This window comes from Pithys albifrons, chromosome 11 (genome assembly GCF_047495875.1).
Source record: "Pithys albifrons albifrons isolate INPA30051 chromosome 11, PitAlb_v1, whole genome shotgun sequence".
In the NCBI taxonomy this organism is placed as follows: domain Eukaryota; kingdom Metazoa; phylum Chordata; class Aves; order Passeriformes; family Thamnophilidae; genus Pithys; species Pithys albifrons.
Genome location: NC_092468.1, coordinates 1,280,467 through 1,303,053, shown reverse-complemented (window position 1 = coordinate 1,303,053; position 22,587 = coordinate 1,280,467). Strand labels below are relative to the sequence as shown.

General features: G+C 55.6%; 1 protein-coding gene and 2 non-coding genes across 4 annotated transcripts; 1 reads left to right on the top strand and 2 right to left on the bottom strand.

The window, feature by feature from the left end:
- Positions 1-50: 50 nt before the first annotated feature.
- On the bottom strand, positions 51-169 carry LOC139677282 (5S ribosomal RNA). Its single transcript, XR_011698839.1, has one exon. It is a non-coding gene; the product is annotated as a 5S ribosomal RNA (ribosomal RNA).
- A 1,070-nt stretch (positions 170-1,239) lies between these two features.
- Positions 1,240-1,358, bottom strand: LOC139677238 (5S ribosomal RNA). The gene has a single exon (XR_011698796.1). It is a non-coding gene; the product is annotated as a 5S ribosomal RNA (ribosomal RNA).
- Positions 1,359-6,001: 4,643 nt separating this feature from the next.
- Positions 6,002-22,227, top strand: EFHD1 (EF-hand domain family member D1). Of its 2 annotated transcripts, XM_071566680.1 has the most exons (5): positions 6,002-6,420; positions 13,778-13,925; positions 19,455-19,589; positions 20,615-20,789; positions 21,949-22,227. In XM_071566680.1, exons 1-4 carry the CDS (start codon positions 6,134-6,136, stop codon positions 20,747-20,749), a joined length of 705 nt encoding a protein of 234 aa, XP_071422781.1. In that variant the 5' UTR covers positions 6,002-6,133; the 3' UTR covers positions 20,750-20,789; positions 21,949-22,227. The 2 variants fall into 2 exon arrangements, with proteins under 2 accessions (XP_071422781.1, XP_071422780.1); XM_071566679.1 differs by having other exon boundaries at positions 6,003-6,420; positions 20,615-22,227.
- The last annotated feature ends 360 nt before the right edge of the window (positions 22,228-22,587 follow it).

The window sequence follows — 22,587 nt, the reverse complement described above, 5'->3', positions numbered from 1 at the left end:
AAGGCAGCAACCCAAACAGGAGGGAGAGTCGGGCAGCCGACGGGTGCAAAAGCCTACAGCACCCGGTATTCCCAGGCGGTCTCCCATCCAAGTACTAACCGGGCCCGACCCTGCTTAGCTTCCGAGATCAGACGAGATTGGGCGTTCTCAGGGTGGTATGGCCGTAGGCACTGGCTAGTGCCACAGTGCCTCTCTTGTGGCGGTGACACCACTCGCTCGCCCTCACAAAATGTCCTTACTGGGCCAACACAAATCCATGCCAGTCCCACGCACCCAAGCGCCTATGCCCGGACCCACATGGCACCTACACAAAGTAAAACCCTGTCCCCAGACCCCCAAGGAGGTCATACGCACCCAAACGCCTGACCCCGGAGCCCCAATGCGGCCACATGCACTCAAACGCCTGACCCCGGAGCCCCAAGGTGGCCACATGCACTCAAACGCCTGACCCCGGTGCCCCAAGACCGCCTCACGCACCCAGACGAATGTCCCAGATCCCCAAGGCAGCACCATGCACCCAAACGCCTTGCCCCGGACCTCCAAGGTGCCACAGAGGCCCAGACACCTCGGCGCGGACCCCCAAGGTAGTCACACACACCCAAACGCCTGTGCCCGGACCCCAAAGACAGCCACACACACCCAAACGCCTGTCTCAGGACCCCAAGGAAGCCCCACGCACACACACACCTGTCCACGGACCTCGAAGTGGTCACACACACGCTCCCCGCCTGCCACCACCACGCACACCAAAGCGCACTCGGCGCCCCTGCCTCCTGCTCCACCACAAAGGCAGCCCTGCCCACACAAGGGATATTCCCCCGCACCACTCACGCAAAACCCGACAGCCCCCGCTATGCCCGGCCGCTGTCCCATCCAGCCTGCACAGCTTCCCACATCACACTCTCACACCTGCTCTTCTCAGGGGCCCATGGCCGTAGGCACCCCGCAGCCCGACTGTCCCCGACGGACAGCACGCTCCAGCCCTGCCAAAACACCACTGCTCGCCCACGGAAAACACGGCAGTTGCACAGGGGGCACAAACACCCGAGCCCACAAGTGGCCACACGCACGCTCCCGGCCCGCCGAGGCCACGCCCACCAAAACACGGGCAGCGCCCCTCGCTCCTGTCCAGTCGAAATAAGCAGCAGCCGCCAAAAGGAGGGACACCCCCCTGGCCAGCTCATGGAAAAAGGCAGCAACCCAAACAGGAGGGAGAGTCGGGCAGCCGACGGGTGCAAAAGCCTACAGCACCCGGTATTCCCAGGCGGTCTCCCATCCAAGTACTAACCGGGCCCGACCCTGCTTAGCTTCCGAGATCAGACGAGATCGGGCGTTCTCAGGGTGGTATGGCCGTAGGCACTGGCTAGTGCCACAGTGCCTCTCTTGTGGCGGTGACACCACTCGCTCGCCCTCACAAAATGTCCTTACTGGGCCAACACAAATCCATGCCAGTCCCACGCACCCAAGCGCCTATGCCCGGACCCACATGGCACCTACACAAAGTAAAACCCTGTCCCCAGACCCCCAAGGAGGTCATACGCACCCAAACGCCTGGCCCCGGAGCCCCAAGGCGGCCACATGCACTCAAACGCCTGACCCCGGTGCCCCAAGACCGCCCCACGCATCCAGACGAACGTCCCAGACCCCCAAGGCAGCACCACGCACCCAAACGCCTTGCCCCGGACCTCCAAGGTGCCACAGAGGCCCAGACACCTCTGCACGGACCCCCAAGGTAGTCACACACACCCAAACGCCTGTGCCCGGACCCCAAAGACAGCCACACACACCCAAACGCCTGTCTCAGGACCCCAAAGGAAGCTCCACGACCCCAAACACCTGTCCACGGACCTCTAAGTGGACACACACACGCTCCCCGCCTGCCACCACAACGCACACCAAAGCGCACTCGGCGCCCCTGCCTCCTGCTCCACCACAAAGGCAGCCCTGCCCACATAAGGGATATTCCCCCGCACCACTCACGCAAAACCCGACAGCCCCCGCTATGCCCGGCCGCTGTCCCATCCAGCCTGCACAGCTTCCCACATCACACTCTCACACCTGCTCTTCTCAGGGGCCCATGGCCGTAGGCACCCCGCAGCCCCACTGTCCCTGACGGACAGCACGCTCCAGCCCTGCCAAAACACCACTGCTCGCCCACGGAAAACACGGCAGGTGCACAGGGGTAACCACGACCTTACCCCGTCCCGACGATTGACCAAACACACACTCTGTGCCCACAGGCAGCACACACAGGAAAACACACTCACTAGCGCTCTTCTTGTCATTGTTCTGCAGGAGGAAGAGCAATCATATCCTCAGGGGTTGTGTTATTTGAGCTGCAGGTTTGTAGTCCTGTGTCTAGGGCTGCATTCATTTTAGCTGGAGATCCTTAAGTTTTTTTTTACTGTGAGCTCTGCTATTTCAGCTATAGATGTATATCTTTCTATGACAGGTTAAGCTGCTCCTGGTTTTCATGGCAGGCAGGAACTTCGTTGCTCCTGGTTATTTCCACTCCATTACTAGAATTGCTATGTCCACCCCACAGGAATATCAGCTCCAGTCCGATGGCTCCCTCCAGCCCCACAATGATTCTCACTCCATTCCTATAGTCGCCATCACATCCTCACAATCCCCATGCATCCCCACAGTGATGTCACCTCTAGACCCATAAGCTTTACATCTCTGCCACCTCTGCTGTTTTATGTCCTTCTCCGCATCTTCTTTCTGCTGCCTGGCAAACCTGCTCCAGGATCTTCTCCAGAATCCACATTATCTCTCCAGTCCTATACTCTTTCTCGCAGCCCCACAGTGGTTTCAATGCCAGTCTTAGCTTTATGTCTCCTCCAGGTCTGTTGCCTCAGCTCCAGCTCCTGAGCTTTCCACTGGCTCCAGCTAAAAGTTGCTCCTGGGTCTCACTGGAAGCTAAGGCTGTTGACAAGGCCAAAAATCAGTGAGTGTCATCACTTACGTATCTCTAGGAGCTGTCACAGCTGTCCCAAAGGTGTCCCAACTTCGGGGGTACGTGAGGCCTGAACCCCAACACCCATCTTCCCCCTCCCGTGGGTCTCACCCACTCTCCTGCCCACAACCCCTTCCCCAGGTGTCAGCAGTGGTTGCGAGCAGCCCCTGGTTTCCCATTCCAAAGGGTGCCCTTGGGCTGGTTCTGAGACCTCCACTCCCAGCCCCTGCATGGGGGCTGAAACCCTCGTGGCAGCTCCTGCAGCCCCCGAGCTGCAGCCTCCTTACCCAGGGGATTTATCCTGCTCCAGCCATAGCACTTCCATTGCTTCAGTTTGGGTCTGGATGCAGCCCAGAGGCTTCAATTTTCCCTCTGGCCCCACAGTCACGTGTTTGAGCCCCAGCTCTACAATGGTTATTTAAAATACACCATATATGGAGTAACAGATTAGATTAAAAATAAATAGAATTAAAAATAAGGCAATAGCATAATTCTAACAAAATAAAGCAATAAAGAAATAACACTATAATAACGTAGCAGAAAATAAACAATGAAATAGTATTAGGAAGTGAGAGTAGAATACAAATAGTGAGATAATAAACCAGCTTTACAGTCTTTATTTTTAATTTTATGTGAAGCCACACACCCTCGCAGGGCCGCCTCCCGTCTCCCTCAGACCCGACCCCCTATCCCCTGCCAGAGGCCGCTCCCCGCGATCCCCGCACAGCCTCCGCCGCCGCGCCGGGCACTGATCCCGCCTGCACCCCGCGCTCCCTCCCTGCTCCCGACGGGACGTGACCGTGGAGCCCCCGCCTGTCCGCCTGGCCCCGGCCCCGGCCCGCCCCTGCCCCAGATCCTGCCCTTGCTCTTGCTCAAGCCCAGACAGGCCCCCCCTCCGGGGCAGAGCGGCCCCGCCGGCTCCGAGGGGAAGCGCGGCCCGGGATTTGGCGGGGGCGGGAAAAGGCGGGTCGGGATTGGCGGGGCCGGGGAAAGATGGGTCGGGATTGGCGGGATTGGGGAAAGATGGGTCGGGATTGGCGGGGCCGGGGAAAGATGGGTCGGGATTGGCGGGACTGGGGAAAGATGGGTCGGGATTGGCGGGCCGGGGAAAGATGGGTCGGGATTGGCGGGCCGGGATTGGCGGGCCGGGATTGGCGGGCCGGGATTGGCGGGCCGGGATTGGGCGGGGGGGCGGGGCGTGCAGCTCGCGCGGCTGCGCTGGGAACCGGGGACAGCGCCCCCTGGCGGCGGGGACGGGACAGGGAATGGGATAGGCAATCTGATAGCGGCTGTAGGGATGAGGCTGGAACACCACTGAGAGACCGGGATAGGGACTGTAGGGATGAGGCTGGAACACCACTGAGAGACCGGGATAGGGACTGTAGGGATGAAGCTGGAACTGCTGAGGGACTGGGATAGGGACTGTAGGGATGAAGCTGGAACTGCTGAGGGACTGGGATAAGGGCTGGGATAGGGACTGTAGGGCAGGAGCTGGAATCACTGTATGGCTGGGACAGCAGCTGTAGGGATGGAGTTGAAATCCCTGTGGGGCTGGGATAGGTAGGCAGAGCAAGGCAAGGCAAGGTAGGGCCGTGTAAACCCTTGCCTTGCTTACCCCCTGCTTTGCCTCTTCTCCCGCTTGCTTGAGATGGTCTCCCATCCATAGCCTTGCCCCAGAAGTTTCTTTCCACCAGGTGGCATGCTGGCTTTGCTCTCGCTGTTTTCACCCCCTCTGCCCATATCTCTGGACCACCTTCAGGCACAGAAGCGCCTCTCGGTTCGTTTATCAGGGTGGCCGGGAACCCACCCAGAGCTCCCAGCCCTCTCCGTATCTCTGGTGGACAGAGCGTGGGCGCAGCACATGGCACCCCTTCCACTCAGCGGCCGTGCTTTCAGACAGTCCTGGTGTGATACACCTGCAGAGGCCCTCCTGTGCCTCACGCTGTGGTGACCCTGCATCGTTCCCCATGCTCCTGACCCTCGCTGGGCCAGTTTAGAGCTTCCCAGGCAGAGGGGAGGGACAGGGTGGCTGCAAATGGCCTCAGTAGTCATTTTCTGAGAAGGTTTCGTGGGAATGGGCTTGCCCGAGAGGGTCAACTGTAGTTCACCACATCAGAGAGCTGCTTACTACCTGCCTGGGGTACAGCCGCAAACCAGCCCCCGGGACCGGTTCCCCGTGGCACACAGGCTGGGGCACGCGGGACCCATTAGCGGTCGGCACGTCCGAGCCGGTTTTCACTCGCCCCTCCTCCCCGATGCACAAATCCCATCAGCAGCAGCCACCCTAACCCGCCCCACGCCAGCCCTAATCCCATCTCGGGGTGCGCCCTCGGACTCACAGCGGCGGGGCGAGGGGCGCACAGGGCTGGCAGGGACACCCCCGAGAGCCAGGGCACGGCGGGGGTGGCACCGCGGGGATCGCACCGGGCACTGCCCGGGGAAAGGCGCCGTGCTGGGGGCGGGCCGCCCGCCTGCCGTGCGCTCCGGAGAGGGGGGAGCGCAGGGCTGAGCTGAGCTTTGTCCTGGGTTAATTTTAGGCCGAGGAGATAAGAGAGGGGAGGCGCATGGAGGGGCTTAAAGGGTGCCTGTGGCCCGGCGCGGGGCAGGCCCGCCCTCCGCCATCCCTTTAGCGGCGCCCGGGCAGCTCACGGGGTCCCGCTACCCTCCCCGGCCGCGGGGGCTCCTACCGGGCCGGGGGCTCGTGTCGCCCCACGGGACGGAGCGGGGCAGGCAGCGCTGTGCGGGGTACACGGCAGCGCCCCGCGGGGCCAGCGCAGCGTCCCGGGCTGGGGTGCAGGGGTGACCTACGGAGGACCCTGTCCTTTGGGGGTGCGTGACAGGGTGACCACGTGGTGGGGGGTTCTCCGCAGGAGGATGCGGGGACACAGCCTGCGTGGGGCCCCGGAGAGGGGCGGCGGCTGTGTGGGAGGCCCACGCGTGAGAGCTCCGCCCGTGGGGTGCGGGAACCCACCACGTGCGGGGCAGGGCACACCCCGCGCACCGCCCCCCGGCTGCCGCCGCGCCTCCTTAAGCGCCCGCCCCGGCGCGGTTCCCTCCGCCCCGGCCCGGCTCCGCCCGCTTCGGCCCGCCCCGCTCTCTCCAAGTGAGGGAATAAAGTTGCGGGCCGGGGCAGGCGGACCCGTCCGGAGTGCAGCGCGGCGGCAGCGCCGGGCCATGGCCTCGCAGGAGCTGGCGCAGAAGCTGCAGCGGCGGCTGCAGCTGGAGGAGAGCGGGCCGGCGGCGGCGGAGGGCGAGGCAGAGGCGGCCACGGGCGGCGAGGCGGCGGAGCGGAGCTGCCTGACGGCCAGCGCGGGCGCGGAGCTCAGCGCCAAGCTCTGCCGCCGCCAGGACATCAACGAGGGCGCGGCGCAGCCCCGGCGGGCCGCCGTCTTCAACCCCTACACCGAGTTCAAGGAGTTCAGCCGCCGGCAGATCAAGGACATGGAGCGCATGTTCCGGCTGTGAGTGGGGCGGGGGTCGCTGGGGCTCTGCCTCCCTCCGCAGCCCCTCCCGGCCCCGGCCCCGGGGGCACATCTGCGCAGGGGCTGCTCGCACTCGGCCGCGGGCTCGCAGGGCTCCGCGGTTTGGCGGTCGGGCTGGAGGAAACCGCGGCGGGTTCCCAGCGCCATCTGATCTCCAGATTGGCCCTGTGCTTTGCGGGGCAGGGGGTGTCGAAGGGTTTGCCTGGGGCTCAGCCCCGTGTTTAGCTCACGACTTCTACTCTACCGGGCTTGGGACGGCGGCTGTTTGTGGTGGCACCCATGAGGTGTGGCTTTGGGGGTTGCTCTGGGTGGGACGGGGGACTGCAACAGCACAGGGGCTGCTGCCCCGCAGCCTGGGACACCAGGTGGGTCTATGTCCAGGGGTTCGGCAGAGGCACTGGACATTTGTCTGTAACAACCGCGACCTTGAACACCCCCAGCGTCTCTGCTGGCTCTGCTTGGCAGTGTCCTCACTCCTCACACAGTCCTGTCTGCCAGGCTTGGTGCTCCCTCCCCTGCACCCAAACAAAGCTTGAGCACAGCTTCGTCTTGCTTCCCGCTTCCTGGGAGCTAGGATGGGATTCTTCTGGTGGGAAGATTTATGTTAAAGTCGCGGTGCTGGTAGCAATAGGGAGAGCTGCTTCTGTAAGCAGCAAGGCTTAGCCCTTCCTGGGGCCATGCTCCTGCCCTTATATCTCCTCCAGATCCCGTCCTGGCTCCTGCGGTTGGGTTGTGCCTGGGTATCTTTATTTGTGCTCTTGTCTCCCTCCAGCACCACAAACCCCTGGGCTCCTGGGGACTGGTGTCCTCCGGGCTCCAAGAGCGGGGTCAGGCAGGCTGCCAGACTAGCTGCTGCCAGGCACGAGGTGGTAGGACCACAGCAGCTGCCACAGCAAGGTACAAAGATGTACTTACACTTATGGAGGCAACTGCAGTGGGCTTTGGAACTTGTTATGTCCTTGTTTTCCTATCTGAAAGCTGCCTTGGGCACCTTGGATTGTCATGAAGAGACCAAGAGACTGGTTGAATGCTGCCAGCTCCCAGCCCTGTGGGGTGTTGCTGTCCCCAGCTGGGGCTGCTGCCGCAGGAGACCAGGCTTTTGTGAGCTTCCTGGAGTTCGGAGTTCTTTGTTGCACGGGCTGTGTTGTGTTGGCAGCTGGTGCGGGAAGGGAGGTGGTCCAGGCGAGACTGCTGCTCCACTCTCTCCCGTGTGCCTTTTGACGGTGCTTGAAGGGGATCCCATTCTGCAGAGGCTGAGATGGTGCTGTGAGGACTGGAGGACAAATAATGCAGGCAAGCTGTAGTGCCCAGAAGCTGCAGGCAAGAGCCTGGAGTGGGCAGTGTCACTGCCTCAGTAGGGAAAAGGAAAGGAGCAGCAGTGGTTTTGGGAAATAAAAAGTAGAATAGCTGAATTGCGGCCGAATTTTTCAACAATGAGCTCATTAAACGCCAGCCTTATAAGTGGGGAAAAAACCTGGGCTTTGCAGTTGAATGCTAATCAGCTGGTCAGTGTAGCTGGAAAGCATTGCATGCTCTGAGAGCGAGCGCTATGGCAGCTGAGCGCTGACTGCTTGTGCCAAAGGGGCAAGAAGGTGGGCTGTGTGCTCCCCTCTTGTGCTTCTTGCACTGCCAGATGGAAAACCCCATCCTGGTATTCACTCTGTTACAGGCATCTGAGGTTTACAGTGGTGGAGGAATCTGGTCTCTGCTCCGTCTGCTGCCAGTGACCTGTTTCAAGTGTTGGCTGACACCACGTACTCCATGAGGAGAGGAAATGTTCCCCTTAATTCCTGTCAATCAGAGCTTGAGTTAATGTGATTAAGGCTTTTATTCTCTTTATGGCTTATTGGCCCTGGCCACGACAACCCAGGGTCTTTCTTACATCCCTGTCTCAAAGCCTTATTTTTCTTTTAGTGTCTTCTTGCTGCCATGGGATGCCAGGTTTTCACTGACACTTCCCATCCAAAACCATGTTTTTTTATCAGTTTAGTGAGACTTGTAGATCTGTAGTTCAGACTAAACCTGAGCCTGTGGGTCCTGTGCATGCTGTGGCCTGGGTCATGGTGCTCTAGCTGGAAAGAGGTCCTGGTGATAGCAGCTGCTCTGATGCCTGTCAGGGCATCCCATGGTATGGGTGGTGGCTGTGACTGCCCTGTGCCAGCGTGGAAGGAAAGGACTTACCTGAACATGGGACTTCCCAAATTCCAGTGCTCCATCCAGGTGCTGTGTTGTTGCTGGCTGTGCTGGGAGCATGTTTCCAGAGCAGAAACAGTGCTCCTTACTCCTGCTGCCATGCTTGGGCTTGCTTTCCCCCTGCTCTTGTCCAAGCTGCCTCTTGTCCACATCCCCCATTTCAGCCCCATTCCACTGGGGTTGGGGTGCAAGTGTCTGCTGGGGGTGCTGGGTGCAGGCAGCTCTTCGGTGGGTATTTTTTTGGCAGAGGGACCAGGAAGTCTACAGCTCTGGCTTATTATAATGTGACCTAATTAGCTGCCTATTCTGACAATGTGTGAGGACCACACATAGCCAAGATAACCTCTCTTTCCTGAGTCTTTTGAGTGAATTGTCAGGGTCTTTGGAGTCTCACAGCTCCCCTTGGTGCCATCCTTGTCTGGGGAAGTGGCAGAGGGGAGTGTGAAAACCATGCTGTGAGGCTGTGTCTGGCGGGAATGACCTTTTAGAGAGACATACGGGGGAGGAAAACAGATCCCAGCTTCATCTGTGGGGTGTGAGGGAGTGGAGAAATTCCAGTCTTGCTATTGCTTTTGTCTTTAGGGAATTTCATGTGTTGCCCGCACTTGCACAAGTGCCTTGTGTCTGGCCAGTGGGAGAGACTGCGAGTCCCGTTGCTGTCCTGGAGCCCCTTTGCTGGGTGCCCTGGCCTTGCCTGCTGTACTGCAGCAGACGTGCCTGTGCTTGGGGTGACCAGCTGCCTCTGGTCTGTGACCAGCAACCTATGGAGCCCCAGCAGTCAGGGGGTTATCCCATGGGGACTCAGTCACGCAGTCTGGGCCTACAGGTCTTGCCCAGCATCTTGGAGGAGCTCTCAGTGGAGACCACCTTCATTTCACCCTTGTGTCCCTCCAAGAGCAGGAGAGCTCCTTTAGCCTGGGCTGGGGAGGATGGAGCCATTTGTGGCCAAGGAGCCTGTTCCTGCCCCCACTCTAGTATGGAGGAATCGTTTCCAAAGATCTCAACAAGAAAATAGAATATTCCATTTGGAGGGGACCAACAGTGATCACATCTAGTTCAACTACCTGATTGCTTCAGGGCTGACCAAAAGTTAAGCTTATTGTTAAAGGCATTGTCCAAATGTTCCAAGCACTAACAGGCTTGGGTCTAGGAAGCCTGTCCAGGGTCTGACAACCCTCTCAGGTTGAAAGAAATGCTTTCTCCTCAGGTTCAGTCTGGTCCTCTCCTGAGAAAGTTTTGAACTATTCACCCTATCCCTGGATATCAGGGAGAAGAGACCAGCACCTCCCTCTCCATGAAAGGTGAAACACAATGCTCAGAGGGAATAAAGTGCTACTTTTTAAAAGGGATTTTGAAATATTTAAGAGGAAATTGTTACTACTTCACCATCATTATCCCAACTGCTTTATTGCAAAACCTGTATTAGGCCATTGCAGCATGCAAGAATTGCAGATCAAAGGACAGCTGACCGTAGTGTGTGGAGCAAGCTCAGGTACAGTAAACAGGTACAGGGAGGGCAGGTTTTCATTCCAGCTGTTCTCAGACATGGATGTTCAGAGACTGCTCTTTGATCTTCAGTATTTTGTATTTCTTATTCAATTGTCCTCTTTTTGTTACTTGGGGATTTACAGGCAGCTGGAAGGTGACTCCAGAGTCACTACAGGTGACGCAGCCCTTGGCATTTCCTTTCTTCTCCCTTCCTGATCCATCTTTCTTCTGCAGGGGAGCCCCCATCTGTGCTGTGTGGCACCAGCGCAGTGCTTGTACTTGGGCAGTAATTGTGTGTAACACACTTCTTGCTCTTAAGCAAGTCTGTTCAGCAAGCATTCCCTCCTTCCCCCAGCTTTGACTCCTGCTTTCCTCTCGCGGCCAGGCACGCTCTGCTGGCTGGGTGGAAGCCAGCCAGCGTGGGAATCTGGGTGCATCTTGGTCGCAGTGGATTCTGACAGTTGCTGCCTGTGTCCTGTGCTTTGGCAGGGCCTGGCTGTGTGCTCCGAGCTGCTGTGGCTCCAGCTGCCCCAGCAGGCACCTGCCATGGCACCAAGCTGTGCTGGAGTTGCCTGCCTGTGAGGGGAGAGATCTGTGCCTGTTAGCACGAGATTCCCTCTGTCTGTGATGGCTCACATCACCTGGGTGAGGCTTGGCTCATGCCCCAGGGACCTTTGACCCTGAAGGAGCAAAGCTTTGGTGTCACAGCAGGACAGTGGGGGATGGCAGGGCTGGCCAGGCACTCGAGTGCTGCCTGCTCTTGCTGGGTGTGGTTAAGGACCAGACTTGCCCTGGTGCCCTCCTGCAGCTCTGCCTTTGCTGCAGCTGTGTGTGAGTGGTATGGGGGGCTGGCTGAGCCCGGGGTCCTGGAAGGGGCTCCCAAAAAGCAGACAGGGGAGTTCTGTGAACTCCCAAAAGCAGACAGGGGGGCCTTTTGGTAGGGATGAGGTATGCTGGGAGCAGCAGCTGGCCAGCAAGGTGCAGTCTGTATCGTGCCCCATTGTGGCTGGTGGAGGTGGTGGGGAATGAACTGCTTTGTCTCTCATGCCCTATAAATATGCCTCTCCCTAAATAGTCTGGCTGTGCTGCAGCCCAGTGGCCCTACCCAGGTCCTAAAATACTTAGGCTGTTTTAGGAGGCAAGGGGGGCAGGGAGGGAATGCAGCAGTTTGCAGGGTGCTGCTGTTGGGTTGGTGTCCCTCTGTCTGCCTGTCCCTCAGTGCAGGGGACTGGTAACCTGATTTTTGGAAGCATCTCAGCGTCAGCTGTACTCCAGCCCAGCGAGCTCAACACCCATTGTGTGGCTGGTACAGTGTGCTGCTCTGCCACGGCCTGCTGCTGGCAAGACCCCATTTCTCACAATCCTGGCTTTGTGCTGTCTCTCTGCAGGGATGACAGCCCTGAAGCTGTGCCCCATGCTTAACCCTTTCGAGGCAGCACACTGGCCCCAGGGCCCCTGTTTGAGGTCATGGAGACTGAGAGGAGCACAGCAGACATGGGCTGGGCTTGTGCCCTCCTTCTGCCTTCACCTCCATAACCCAAAGCTTCCCTGTGGGGCTAAGCAGTGTCACAACCCACCTGGGCAGCCCTTAGAGGGGACCTGGCTATTATTTTGCTTCTGCACCCAGCCAAAGGGCAGCATGAGCTTGCTGGGCCCCCAAAAACCCAACCCTGAGTGCCCCTCTGCCACCATACACTTTGCTGCTGTGTCTAATCCAAGGTGCTGCATCCCCAGCCACCTTACACTGGAGGAAGGGCCCCCAAACCCTTTCTCCCAAACTTGAAAGGAAAACAGATTGACAATTAAATGCTGCACTTTTTATGGTTCTGTGATGTCCTGGAAGTGCGTTTCAGTGCTGGGCTGGGTGATGCTGTGAACTTGTGGCTTAATTAACTGACACCTACCTTGCTGTGAGGAACTTGCTGCATTTCCTCCCTGTGATGCCTCAGGTTTGTGACCTGGTTTCTGCTCTGATGGAGGTTTCTTTCCTCATTTTTCAGAAAGCTCTCCAGCCTGGTGGGCTCTTGGATTTGCTGAGTGCAGAGTGCAGGCAGACTGGCAGCAGGAGCTGTGTGCCAGCCTGGTCTGGTGGTGATGTCCCTGTCGTTTGAGTTCTCTTGGTCCTGGGACCCTTAGAAACAGAGGCACAGAGAGTATCAAAACTGGTTGTGGAGGCAGTGGGACTCCACAAAGTCGTGGAGGCCACCCTAGTTTGGGGGATAAACATGCTGTGCCTGTGCCCCTGAAGGCAGGGGCAGAGCTCTTGGCTGAGCCCTGCCTCGTGCTGCCTGACAGCAGTTTGTTCATGCCTGCCTTTGCCACAGCTTCCTCTGCGGCTCTGAGGGTTCTCAGCTGGAAAGGGCTTTATTCCAGGGTAACCACAACTGTGCAGATCTCTGTCTGGGATGGCCATAGCCCTCATTTCCTTGGAAGGGAGCTAACAGTCAATGAAAGATGATGGGGGAGGGGGGAGGATTTGACTGGCTGCTACGCATTGGAAGACTTCAGTGCTGTGCCTAGAGTTTCCTTTCTGAATGGTTGAAAGGCTTTAACACAGTCAGGGTTGTGGTGGTGGTGAGGGGCAGTGGCAGGCTGTGACCAGGGCTGAGCCCAGCTTGGCAGACCCTGCCCTGCCCTCTCATGTGGTGCCCCAGCTCTGTAGTGAGCCCTGATGACAGGACCAGGACAAGAGAGGGCTGTTGAGGGGCTGTCTGATAGCAGAGAGCCCATCCCTCCAGCCTTTGGACTTTGACAGCCAGCCATGGCCCTGGTGGGTGTGAAGTGCTGGTTGCTGTGGGCCAGATGCTTTGCTCACACCCACAGCAGCTGTTGGGAGGAATTGGTGCACAGTTCCCAGCTGTGTACAGCAGGTCACTTGCTGCCTCCCTGTCCCTGAAGCACTCCTTCCCTTACACGGGTTCTTCCTCCTCTTGTGAAGTCCTTTTAGTCCCTTGTTCTCTCCTGGGAGCATGGTCCCACTCCAGTCTTGTTCCTGGAGGTGGGCACTGGTTTCCTGTGCCAGCCTGGCCCTGGGGTGCAGCCCTGGCACCTGCTGGGACTACTATGCTGCCCTGGGACTGCATTTCTGCTCTGCCTGAGCACACAGAATAAACAGCTGCCCTGAAGCATGGTACTTGTGTAGTACAAAAGAGTTTTGGAGAGCAAAGATCTTAACAGCTAGAGGGAGTGTGTTTTGCTTACAAAGAAAGATTGCTCTCTGAGGAGAGGTTCTGGTTGGTCCCTGCTCCTTGTTTCTCCTTGAAATGAGCAGGAGACCTGGCAGCAGCTGGCTCTGGCATGCCTTTGCCTCATCACACTGGTGCATGGTGTAAGCTGCATACAAATAACCTTTGTGCTGGACAGGCAAGTGGGTGAAATGGAAATCCCACTGAGATAAGCTGAGTTCCTTCATGGTCTGTCTGCGTGGGTGGTTTGGTCTGAGCACCCCTGAGCACTTCTCCATCTGGTGAGACAGTTCTGAAAGCTGACAGCTACTTCCCTGAGCTTAATATATCTCAGCACTGACTATGTCATACAGCTTCCCCTCTCCTGAGCTTTGAGCCACACAGAGACTTTATCCATTTTCATGGTTCCTCTTCTGGAAAGATGGGGATGGGGATGATAATGGCTGACCCCTCCCCTTTGCACCCCGCAGGTATGACTCAGGACGGGATGGATACATTGACCTGATGGAGCTGAAGCTGATGATGGAAAAGCTGGGAGCCCCACAGACCCACCTGGGACTGAAAAACATGATCAAGGAGGTGGATGAAGACTTCGATGGGAAGCTCAGCTTCCGTGAGGTGAGAATGGCAGCAGGAGCATCCAGGGGTGTGGCTGTGGGGCAGAGGGAGAAGTCTGCCAGGCCCAGTGCTCTGACTGTAGGAACCACCCTCCCCTCAGTGTTTCTCCAGCTCTGGGCTGCAGTGGAGAAGCCAGTAAGCTTCCCCGTGCCAAGGGTGCAGACCATTGTCAATCTCCATCTCCATGTAGCATAATAGTGCCTGATGCTAAAGCTCTCCAACCTCCCTGCTTGCTTTGGGAGCACATTTGAGCGCTGCTGCAGCTGCACAGCAGTGCTCACAGAGCTCCCTGCTGTAGCTGGAGGGGCTGTGTCCCTTCAGCCCCAAGGTCTCATTGCTGGGCTCCTGTGGCGCAGCAGCTCAGGCCACGTTTTGGGTGCAGGGCAGGGGCTCTGCTCATTGCAGCTGATCTCAGGGGTACAAGGGGCTCTGTTCTAGCTTCTGTTGGGTCCCTCTTTGCATCACACAGTGACCAGCCATGGCAAAGCTTCATGAGGAGTGGTTGCCCCCCTGCAGCAAGGAATAAATGTGGGGATGCAGCAGTTTGGTCCTGCACCCTGACTCAGCAGGGACACACCTCAAATGGGCCTGTCTGTCACCACTGTGCTGGGCAGCTGGGAGCAGTGTGGGCAGGCTAGCATCCTCTGCCAGGTGGAGGAAGAGAGGGAATTTGAGCAGTTAACTGCATGCACTCAGAGGTACCCAAATCATCTCAGCAGGAAGGGGAAACCTAGATACCAAAACCTCCTGTTTCATCATCTCCTCCTCCCAAATGTTTAGTGCTGGTTCAGTCAGAAGTGAACATCACACTGTGGCTTTCTGAAGCCCCTTAGGCAGCAGCAGGGCCAGTGCTGCTTGTGTCCTGCCCTGTTTGTGAGGGCTGTGCTGCTGTCCTGCCTCCTTCCTCCCCACGGGGTGGCTGTGTGGGCCCTGAGCAGCTGGGCTGTGCTCTCACAGTGTCCCCTCTGGAGTGGGGTCTTCCTTGTGGAAATGAGGTGCAGAGCTCCCCACACCTCAGGACATTGAGTTGTTCTTTGTGGAAGTGCTGAGAGCTTTGGCAATGCCTGGCAGAGGGGCTGGGGCCCAAGACCACCTGGGCTGGTTGGGGCATGAGGGATGACTGGCAGCTCATAGAGCTGCTGCACCATCTCTCTGTGCTGGCACATCACACCATCTCCTCCTGCTTTCATGCCCCAAGGATTTTGTTGCATTTCTTTCACTGCAGGAGGGCAGCAGGAAAACAGAGACTACAGACTTGGATTATGGAGACCAGCTCTTAAACAGAAAGGGAGAGACATGCAAATCTTGGAAGTGAGAGCCTGTCCCTGAGCTCCTCTGTGCAGGGAAGGAATGTGCCTGGTCAGAGGTGAACTGGGGGTAGCAAAGAATCCAGTGGAGCAGGAAGAGCACTGTGCAGTGGCTCCAGGTCACTGATTGCCAAATCACTGCATGGGCCGAGGAGCCCTGTGTGTCTGTCCATGCCTCCTGGGCCTCCCTTCACCTGGGTGAAGAGCTGAGGACAGCCTCCAGGCTTGCTGCTGGGGCCCTCTCCTGTGGAAGAGAAATGCCTTTATCCTCAAGGCTCTGAAAGATGCTGTGATGTCCTGGCACCAGTGGCACAGCACAAGTGGCAGAGCAGCTCCACTTCTGCTGCCACCTGTTTGGAGCACAGTCCCCAGCCCCTGTCAGCTGGCAGGGCTGCCTGTGCTGCCAGCCCCTGGCACACAGCACGCAGCAGCTGGTGCTGTGAAGCTTCTTGCCAGATGCAAAAAAAACCAGTCAAGCAAATGGAAGCCTGAGTGGCCCGTGGGTTGGAATGAGGGAGCATCACTGGCAGAGCTCTGGGGACAAATTACCCAGCAGCTCTGGCACAGTCCCAAAGCTTCCTGTGGCAGAGAGGAGCAGGATGCTTTTTGCCTTTTTGCAGATGTGCCCTGTCTAGCTGCTGTGTTTGGGCAGAGGGCTGGCAGGGAGGCAGATTTCCTGGTGTGGGAGGAGGCCTGAACCATCCTGGAGGCTTGTCCCACTCTGCTTGTCTTTGGTGGTGACGAGCAAGCACATGGAGAGTGGCTAAGCTGAGGTGGTGCACTCAGAGACCGCGAGGAGAAGCCTGGTTTAAATGAACATCTGAGCTGAGCAGGTGTAACTCATGCACTGGAGGGCTCCTGTCTGCCTCTCCAGAGAGTATCAAGTCCTGACATACCTGCCTGAAGACACTCTTGTGGTGTGGCCAGAGAGTTGGTAGGGACCTCTTTCACTTGCAATAGGTCACATTTTCCTGCTGCTTCGAGCAGTGTCGTGTCCTACCATCCCACATGAGCTGCTGCCTGGCAAGGAGGCCTATGTGGCTCTGACTTGCTGCTGCTGAACTGCTGGCCCCATTCAGCAAAGTCTCTCTGACCTTTGAGCACCCATTGATACATGAACAATTAACTGCACAAGACTCCCTCCATGACTCAAGTATAAAATTTAGGCTTAAAAAGATTAGGTATAGTGAGGGAAAAAGCCCCACACCTCTGACTGTCTAGTTTTGTCATTACCACAGGAAACCAGAGTTAATTGCTGTAATAGTAGTGTCTAATTGTAGTGCTATCTAGAAGCCACAGAAATCCACCCTCTGTCCCTCACACCCACACCAGCTGAAATGCTGACCCACATCACGTGTTTGCTCCCAGAACTGGTGCGAACCACAGCTGCTTTTCTGACAAGCTGTTGTTACAAGGCTCTGCTGCCTGTCAGTCCATCCCTTCCCTTGCACGGTGCCAGCCTGGCACTGGGTGGTAGGCCTTGGATCATGAAGGATGTGAGAGCAGGGATAACTCGTGAGATTGGTGTGGAAAGTGGTGAGTTGTGTTGTCCTCTCTGAGAGAACAGCTCTGAAAGGTACCAACGTTACTCACTTTTGCTTCTCTGTTGATGTTTCCTTGAGGCTCAGTGGCACATGCTGTGTCCTGGGCCCAGCAAGGGTGTGAGACAGCCTGGGAATGGGAGCTGAGTGCAGATGACTGCTGGTGTTCTCTAGTTAGTGAACACCTCGAGGGTAAATAGCTGGTGAGGTGAGCTGCAGGTTGTGTGCTGACATGAGGCAGGATTGCTGCTGAGCTGCTGTGGAAACCAGTGTGATACCCCGTAGTCCATTGCTGGGTCCTTGGGAGTGGTGTTCTGCTGTGTCCACCCCAGCTGGTGGCTCAGTCCCAGGTTTTCTTTAACTCAGCCCAGCCTTCATGGCTGTGACAGCTCGTATCTAGAGCATTACTGCCCCTGGTTTCAGGGTGATTCATGCTTACTTGTACTCATGACCCAGTCCCTCCCCAGGTGACGGGTGCACCAGACCTCAGGACTGTGCTGCCTCCACTGCTCTTTTCCAGTGCCGGGAAGTGGGACTTGCAGGGTCGAGCAGAAACTGTGAGGAGGAACCATGACTAATTCCAGCTGAGCTGCCAGCCCTCTGTGTCACAGTGGTGGTGAGGGATGAAGGAGAACTCCCCAGAGCCCAGCAGATCTGAGCACAGGGAGAAGACGTCTTGGGGAGGATTTGGTTTTTTTCCAAGCAGGAAGTTTTGTCCATTCCACAGAGCACCATTTAAGTTCTTACATGTGTATATTGGGTTTGTCTGGCCAGATTTTGGTAGCAAGGGAGCTCCAGGCGTGGTTGCTGCAAGAAGCTGCCAGAAGCTTCCCCCATGTCCAGCAGAGCCAATGCCATCCAGCTCCAGGACAGACCCACTGATGGCCAAGGCTGAGCCCAGCAGAGATGGTGGGAACCACTCTGTGGTAACATCTTTAAGAAGGAAAAAAAGTTATTGCATAGATGTAATTAGGTCTAGAGAAGAGCAGAGTGAGAATATGTGAGAGGAACAGCTCTGCAGATGCACAGGGCAGTGCAGAAGGAGGGGCAGGAGGTGCTCCAGGCGTGGAGCAGAGATTCCTTTGAGATCTCGTGGGGAAGCCCAGGGTGAGGCAGCTGTGCCCCGGCAGCCCACCGAGGGCCATGGGGGTGCAGAGATCCAGCTGCTACCCTGGAGGAGCCCATGCCAGAGCAGGGAGATGCTTGAAAGGGGGATGTGAAGCCATGGGAAACCCGTGCTGGAGCAGGCTCCTGTAAGGGGCCTGCTCACCTGAGAGAGGAGCCCAACAGGAGCAGGGGAAGGGCTGCTCTCCTTGAGCGGGGGTGGAAACAACCTGTGTGATGACCTGACTGTGACCCCCATTCTGATCTTCCTGTGTCACTGGAGGGGAGAAGGTACAGCTGGGAAGGAGTGAGGGGTAGGGGAAGGTGTTTTGGGGATTTATTTTACTTCTCATTATTCTGCTCTGATTTTGTTAGTAATCAACTCAGTTGATATGGTGAAGCTGAGCCTATTTTGCCTATGACAGTACTTTTGTGAGTGATCTCTCCTTATCTGACCTCTTGAACCTTTGTTACATTTTCTCTCCCCTCTCCAGAGGAGAAGGGGAGTGATAGAGAGCTTCGGGGGGTGCCTGAGTCCCATCCAGCCAGGGTCAACCCCGACAATGTGTTTGGAGCGGAAGAGTTCCCTCCCAGCCCAGCTGCTCTCTGCTGCCCCGAGCTGAGCACTGACGAGTTACGAGGCTCTGGCATGAAGCAATGCCTGGTGACGCTGCCAGCTCCACACCCTTCCCCATGGGAGGCCTTCCCAAACTCTGGCATCCCCAGCACTCCTGCGCGCAGCTCGGGGCAAGGAGAGCCGTGGGCTGGCTGGGTGCGGTACCGGGGCTCTGTTGCCCTCCGCAAGGACCGCCCGGGCCCCTCCGCCGGGAGCGCAGAGCCAGAGGTGCTCCGTGTTTCTGTGCAAATGGATTTCAGGGCAACCCCACCTGGTACCCACAGCCGTCTGGCCTGGATTGAAGTGGTGCAGCTTTGTTGTTTGTGCTCCATTTGTACCCGGGTGCTTGTCCTTGCCGCTGTTCTCTCTGCGCTGTTCCCAGCACTGAGACACCTCCTGGGGTGGCCAAGAATAGCAGGGAGTTACAGAACCTCTACCAGTACACGCAGAGCTTCCACATCTTAACCTGTACTTCGGCTGGCAGGTGCAAGGTGGTGCAGAGATCTTTGTTTTTAAGCAGGCAGGTTTTGTTCCTTCTGTAAGATAACAAACAAACCCCATGCTTTTATGGAGTGAAATACAATTCTTTTTTTGTTTGTTCCTCTTTGCAATTCACTTCCTAATACAAACTCTGCTGTAGTGGCTCTGGATTTGTTAAATGTCTGTGGCCCAGTGCAGGACAAGGGTTTCATACCAAATTGCTGTGTGGACACTTGTTCGAGCTAGGAACTGTGTTTTACCAGGGCTCTGATTGCCAGGAAACCTTTTCCTGTGTGATTCTTACTGCCTTTAGTCTATAACAGGTCTGTACAGGAGCACAAGTTCCATTTGGTTTATATCAACCTGATTTCCTTTGCTCAGAAATGTGAATTCCAGCCCCCTCCAGGTGGCTGTGCTGTTTGTATTTTAAGTTGTCTGAGCCTCAGTGAAAAACTTGAATGTTTCCCCTCTCTCTTACTAGTTCCTGCTGATTTTCCATAAAGCTGCAGCTGGGGAGCTCGAGGAGGACAGTGGCCTGTTGACTCTTGCCAAGCTCTCGGAGATAGATGTATCCATTGAGGGAGTCAAAGGAGCCAAGAACTTCTTTGAAGCTAAGGTATGGCATGGCACAGAAAAAGCTCAGTCTTAGCTTTTTCCTTTCCTATTTTTTTGGGCTCTGGCTATAGCCTTTTCGGTGGATCAGTCAATACTGGGACAGTGTAATGCATTGTCTGCTCGGGGTCTTTCCCTGGTGGAGCTGCCTGGCCAACCTGTGTCCCTGTGGCTGGGAGCTCCAGGGGGCTGGCTGGGAGCTCCAGGGGGCTGGCTGGGAGCTCCAGGGGCTTGGCTGAAATCCACTGTCCTGAAATCCACTGTGCCAGGGACAGATTTTCCCATTTTACAAAACCTCACTCAAGCAGAATGCTCTGAGTTCAGTGGTGAATGGAGTACTTTGGAGTATACGATTTCGGATATCTCTTTCTCAAGCAGGTCTCTGTAACCTTTGGAATCAAAATTGTTCTGCAAAGGGTCCTGAGGTTGGCAGAAAGAGCTTTGCACCATTTGAAGCTGACAAAGCACCCTTTCTGAAAGCTCTTTTGGAGAGAAAATAATCCTGCTTGTTTATATAAGAAGTTTTTTCCCAGGAGCATAACGCAGCTATTGCACAGCAGATGTACTGAGATGAAAGCTGGAAAAATAGCCAGCAAGTAAACAATGTCTCTTTGATCTACAGATTATCCATGGTGTAGTATGATGTTCTCAGATTTGGCTGTGGTTCAGAGCTGTTTTCTGCAGTAGTTTCTCCCACTGTATGCTCACAACCTGTGTTCTGTTGTCTGCTTACAGGAATGATGTACATGACCCAGGACTGACAGCACTGTTTTGGTCACTGGCTATGACTTATTAGTAAATGACCTTTCTTTTGTTGATATTAAAGTCAAGCAAGCTAACAGGTATTGGGTGTAAATACCCAAGCACTGCAGTGTAATTTGTACTTGGCCCATCCTGACAGAGCGTCCCAGCAGGCACTGGGAGGTGCAGCAAACAGCTCTGTGTTGCTCATCTGGGCGTAGCTCAGGCTCTGGCACTCTGTCTGATGCAAGGCTTGACACTTACTTATTTTCTGTCTCTCTCATAAAGGCCCAAGCCCTCTCCTCAGCCAGTAAGTTTGAAGCAGAGATAAGGGCCGAGCAGGACGAGCGCAAGCGGGAAGAGGAGGAAAGGAAGCACCGCCGAGCGGCTTTCAGGGAGCTGAAGTCTGCATTTACCCAGTAACCCAGCAGCCAACATGCACTCAGAGATTGCACATGACTTGGTACGTTCCCCAGATCAGGGCTCTGCCTGGAGAGAACTGCTTGGATCCTTCCTAAAACCCATCACAGCTTCGCTAGCCTTCCTCTCCTGAAGATCCTCCTGAGTTTCTCAGGGCACAGCTCTTGCAGTTACAAGGCATTCATAATCCTGTGAGTAGTTCAGAGCTGTTTGCTCTGAGCTACCAGGAGCTTGTCACCCTGAAGCAGAAACAGCAGGTAGCAAATCATGGGTGAGCACTGACAAGCATCGTGTTTGCCTACTTCATTCTTTCCTATACATCCTTTTGCTCTTAATCCGGTATTAATTCATTCCTTGCTTACAGGCAAGTAGTAAGGTCTTGTGTAAATCAGGGTGTACAAAGTACAGCTTGTCTTCCTATATGTTTGTACTTCTATTGGGTGTTGTCACCCTTTTCTTCTTCCTCAAAGCCCTGTGCCACAGGCACTGTGAAAACACTGTGAAGAGAGAAAGATAGTTACTAGGGATGTGGATCAAACTCAAGAGCATTTCCTGTAGCATTTTCTGCCGCCCAGCATGTTGGAGAGTCTTCCAGTTTCTCTTCTCTGAAGTGCCATAGTAACAAACCCTTCCCTCAGAGGTGAGATTTCCCAGGACTTCGAAGGGAGAAAGCTGGCTCTCTTCAACGAGGAATAGAAAACTGAGTTGCCTGACCATTTCTCTTCTTTCACATTCCATCACATTTAGTGTACTGTATGGCTCCCCTCTATTTTTCAGCCTTAGGCAGCTGTATCTGTTTTAAGGGGTATTGCCAGCTGGACAATGCAATTGGATGGCACACTGGGGTTTTCTGTTTGGAGGTTTGCTTATAGCCCGAGTCATGAAGGTGACATCGTTTGATTTCACTAGAGCCACGACAGAGGACACCAGCACTGCATACTGAGCAGTCCCTGCTCAGAGAGCAGTGAGGTGAGCATGTGGAGCTGAACTGAGTTCCCAGGGCTTGCACTACTCTATTTGCCATTTGCTTTTCAAACACAGGAAACCTGCCCACAAATGTTAAGATGCTTCTCTGGGTGTATACACTGTAGGTCATGGCAGGGGAGCTGTGTTCCCTCAGAGACCACTCTTGAGACATGGATTTGCTCAAATTCTGCCTCTGCTCTCGCCCCAGTTTGTGCATTTTTATCTTTTCTTTCCAGAATGAAACTCACCAGTCATCTTTTCACTTGTCTGTTTTGCTTCTTAAACTGTGAGCGTGGAATAATAAACAGAAAAACCTCTACTCTTCAATGTCAGGTGAAAGAATTGCTAAACAATTAAACTGTGTATATATCTTCACAGATTATATTTTATAAATCACGCTTTTTAGGTAAATATTTATAATTAAATGTTTTTATACTCTACAACAAAGCAGATAATTTCATCTTCGATTATTTCTCCTGTTGCTGAAATGTACAAATAAAGCATTGTTATCTCCAGTCTTGGCTGTGGTTTATTTCAGGTCCCTGAATATACCATTTTGTTCACAAATTACAGTAGTGATCCTCAGAGCTTTGCATCCTGACTCGGGTGAGTGAAGGGAGTGTTCATCCCTTTCTTGGTAGCACTTCCCCTTCTGCACAGCCGTTCTCGTGTAGAAAGCCCTGATGTTTGCAATTCCTCAGAAGGGGCCACAGCTGTCTAAATGTTTGAATTACTGCCCACTGACATCTGAAGGTTGTCAGCCTTTCCTTATCTTAAAATAGGCTCTTTCTCAGCCCCGTGGTGCCCCAGCTGGGAGCAGGGCAGGTTGCTTCAGCTGCATTTCCCTCTCTCTGCCTTTAGTGAAGGGAGGAGAA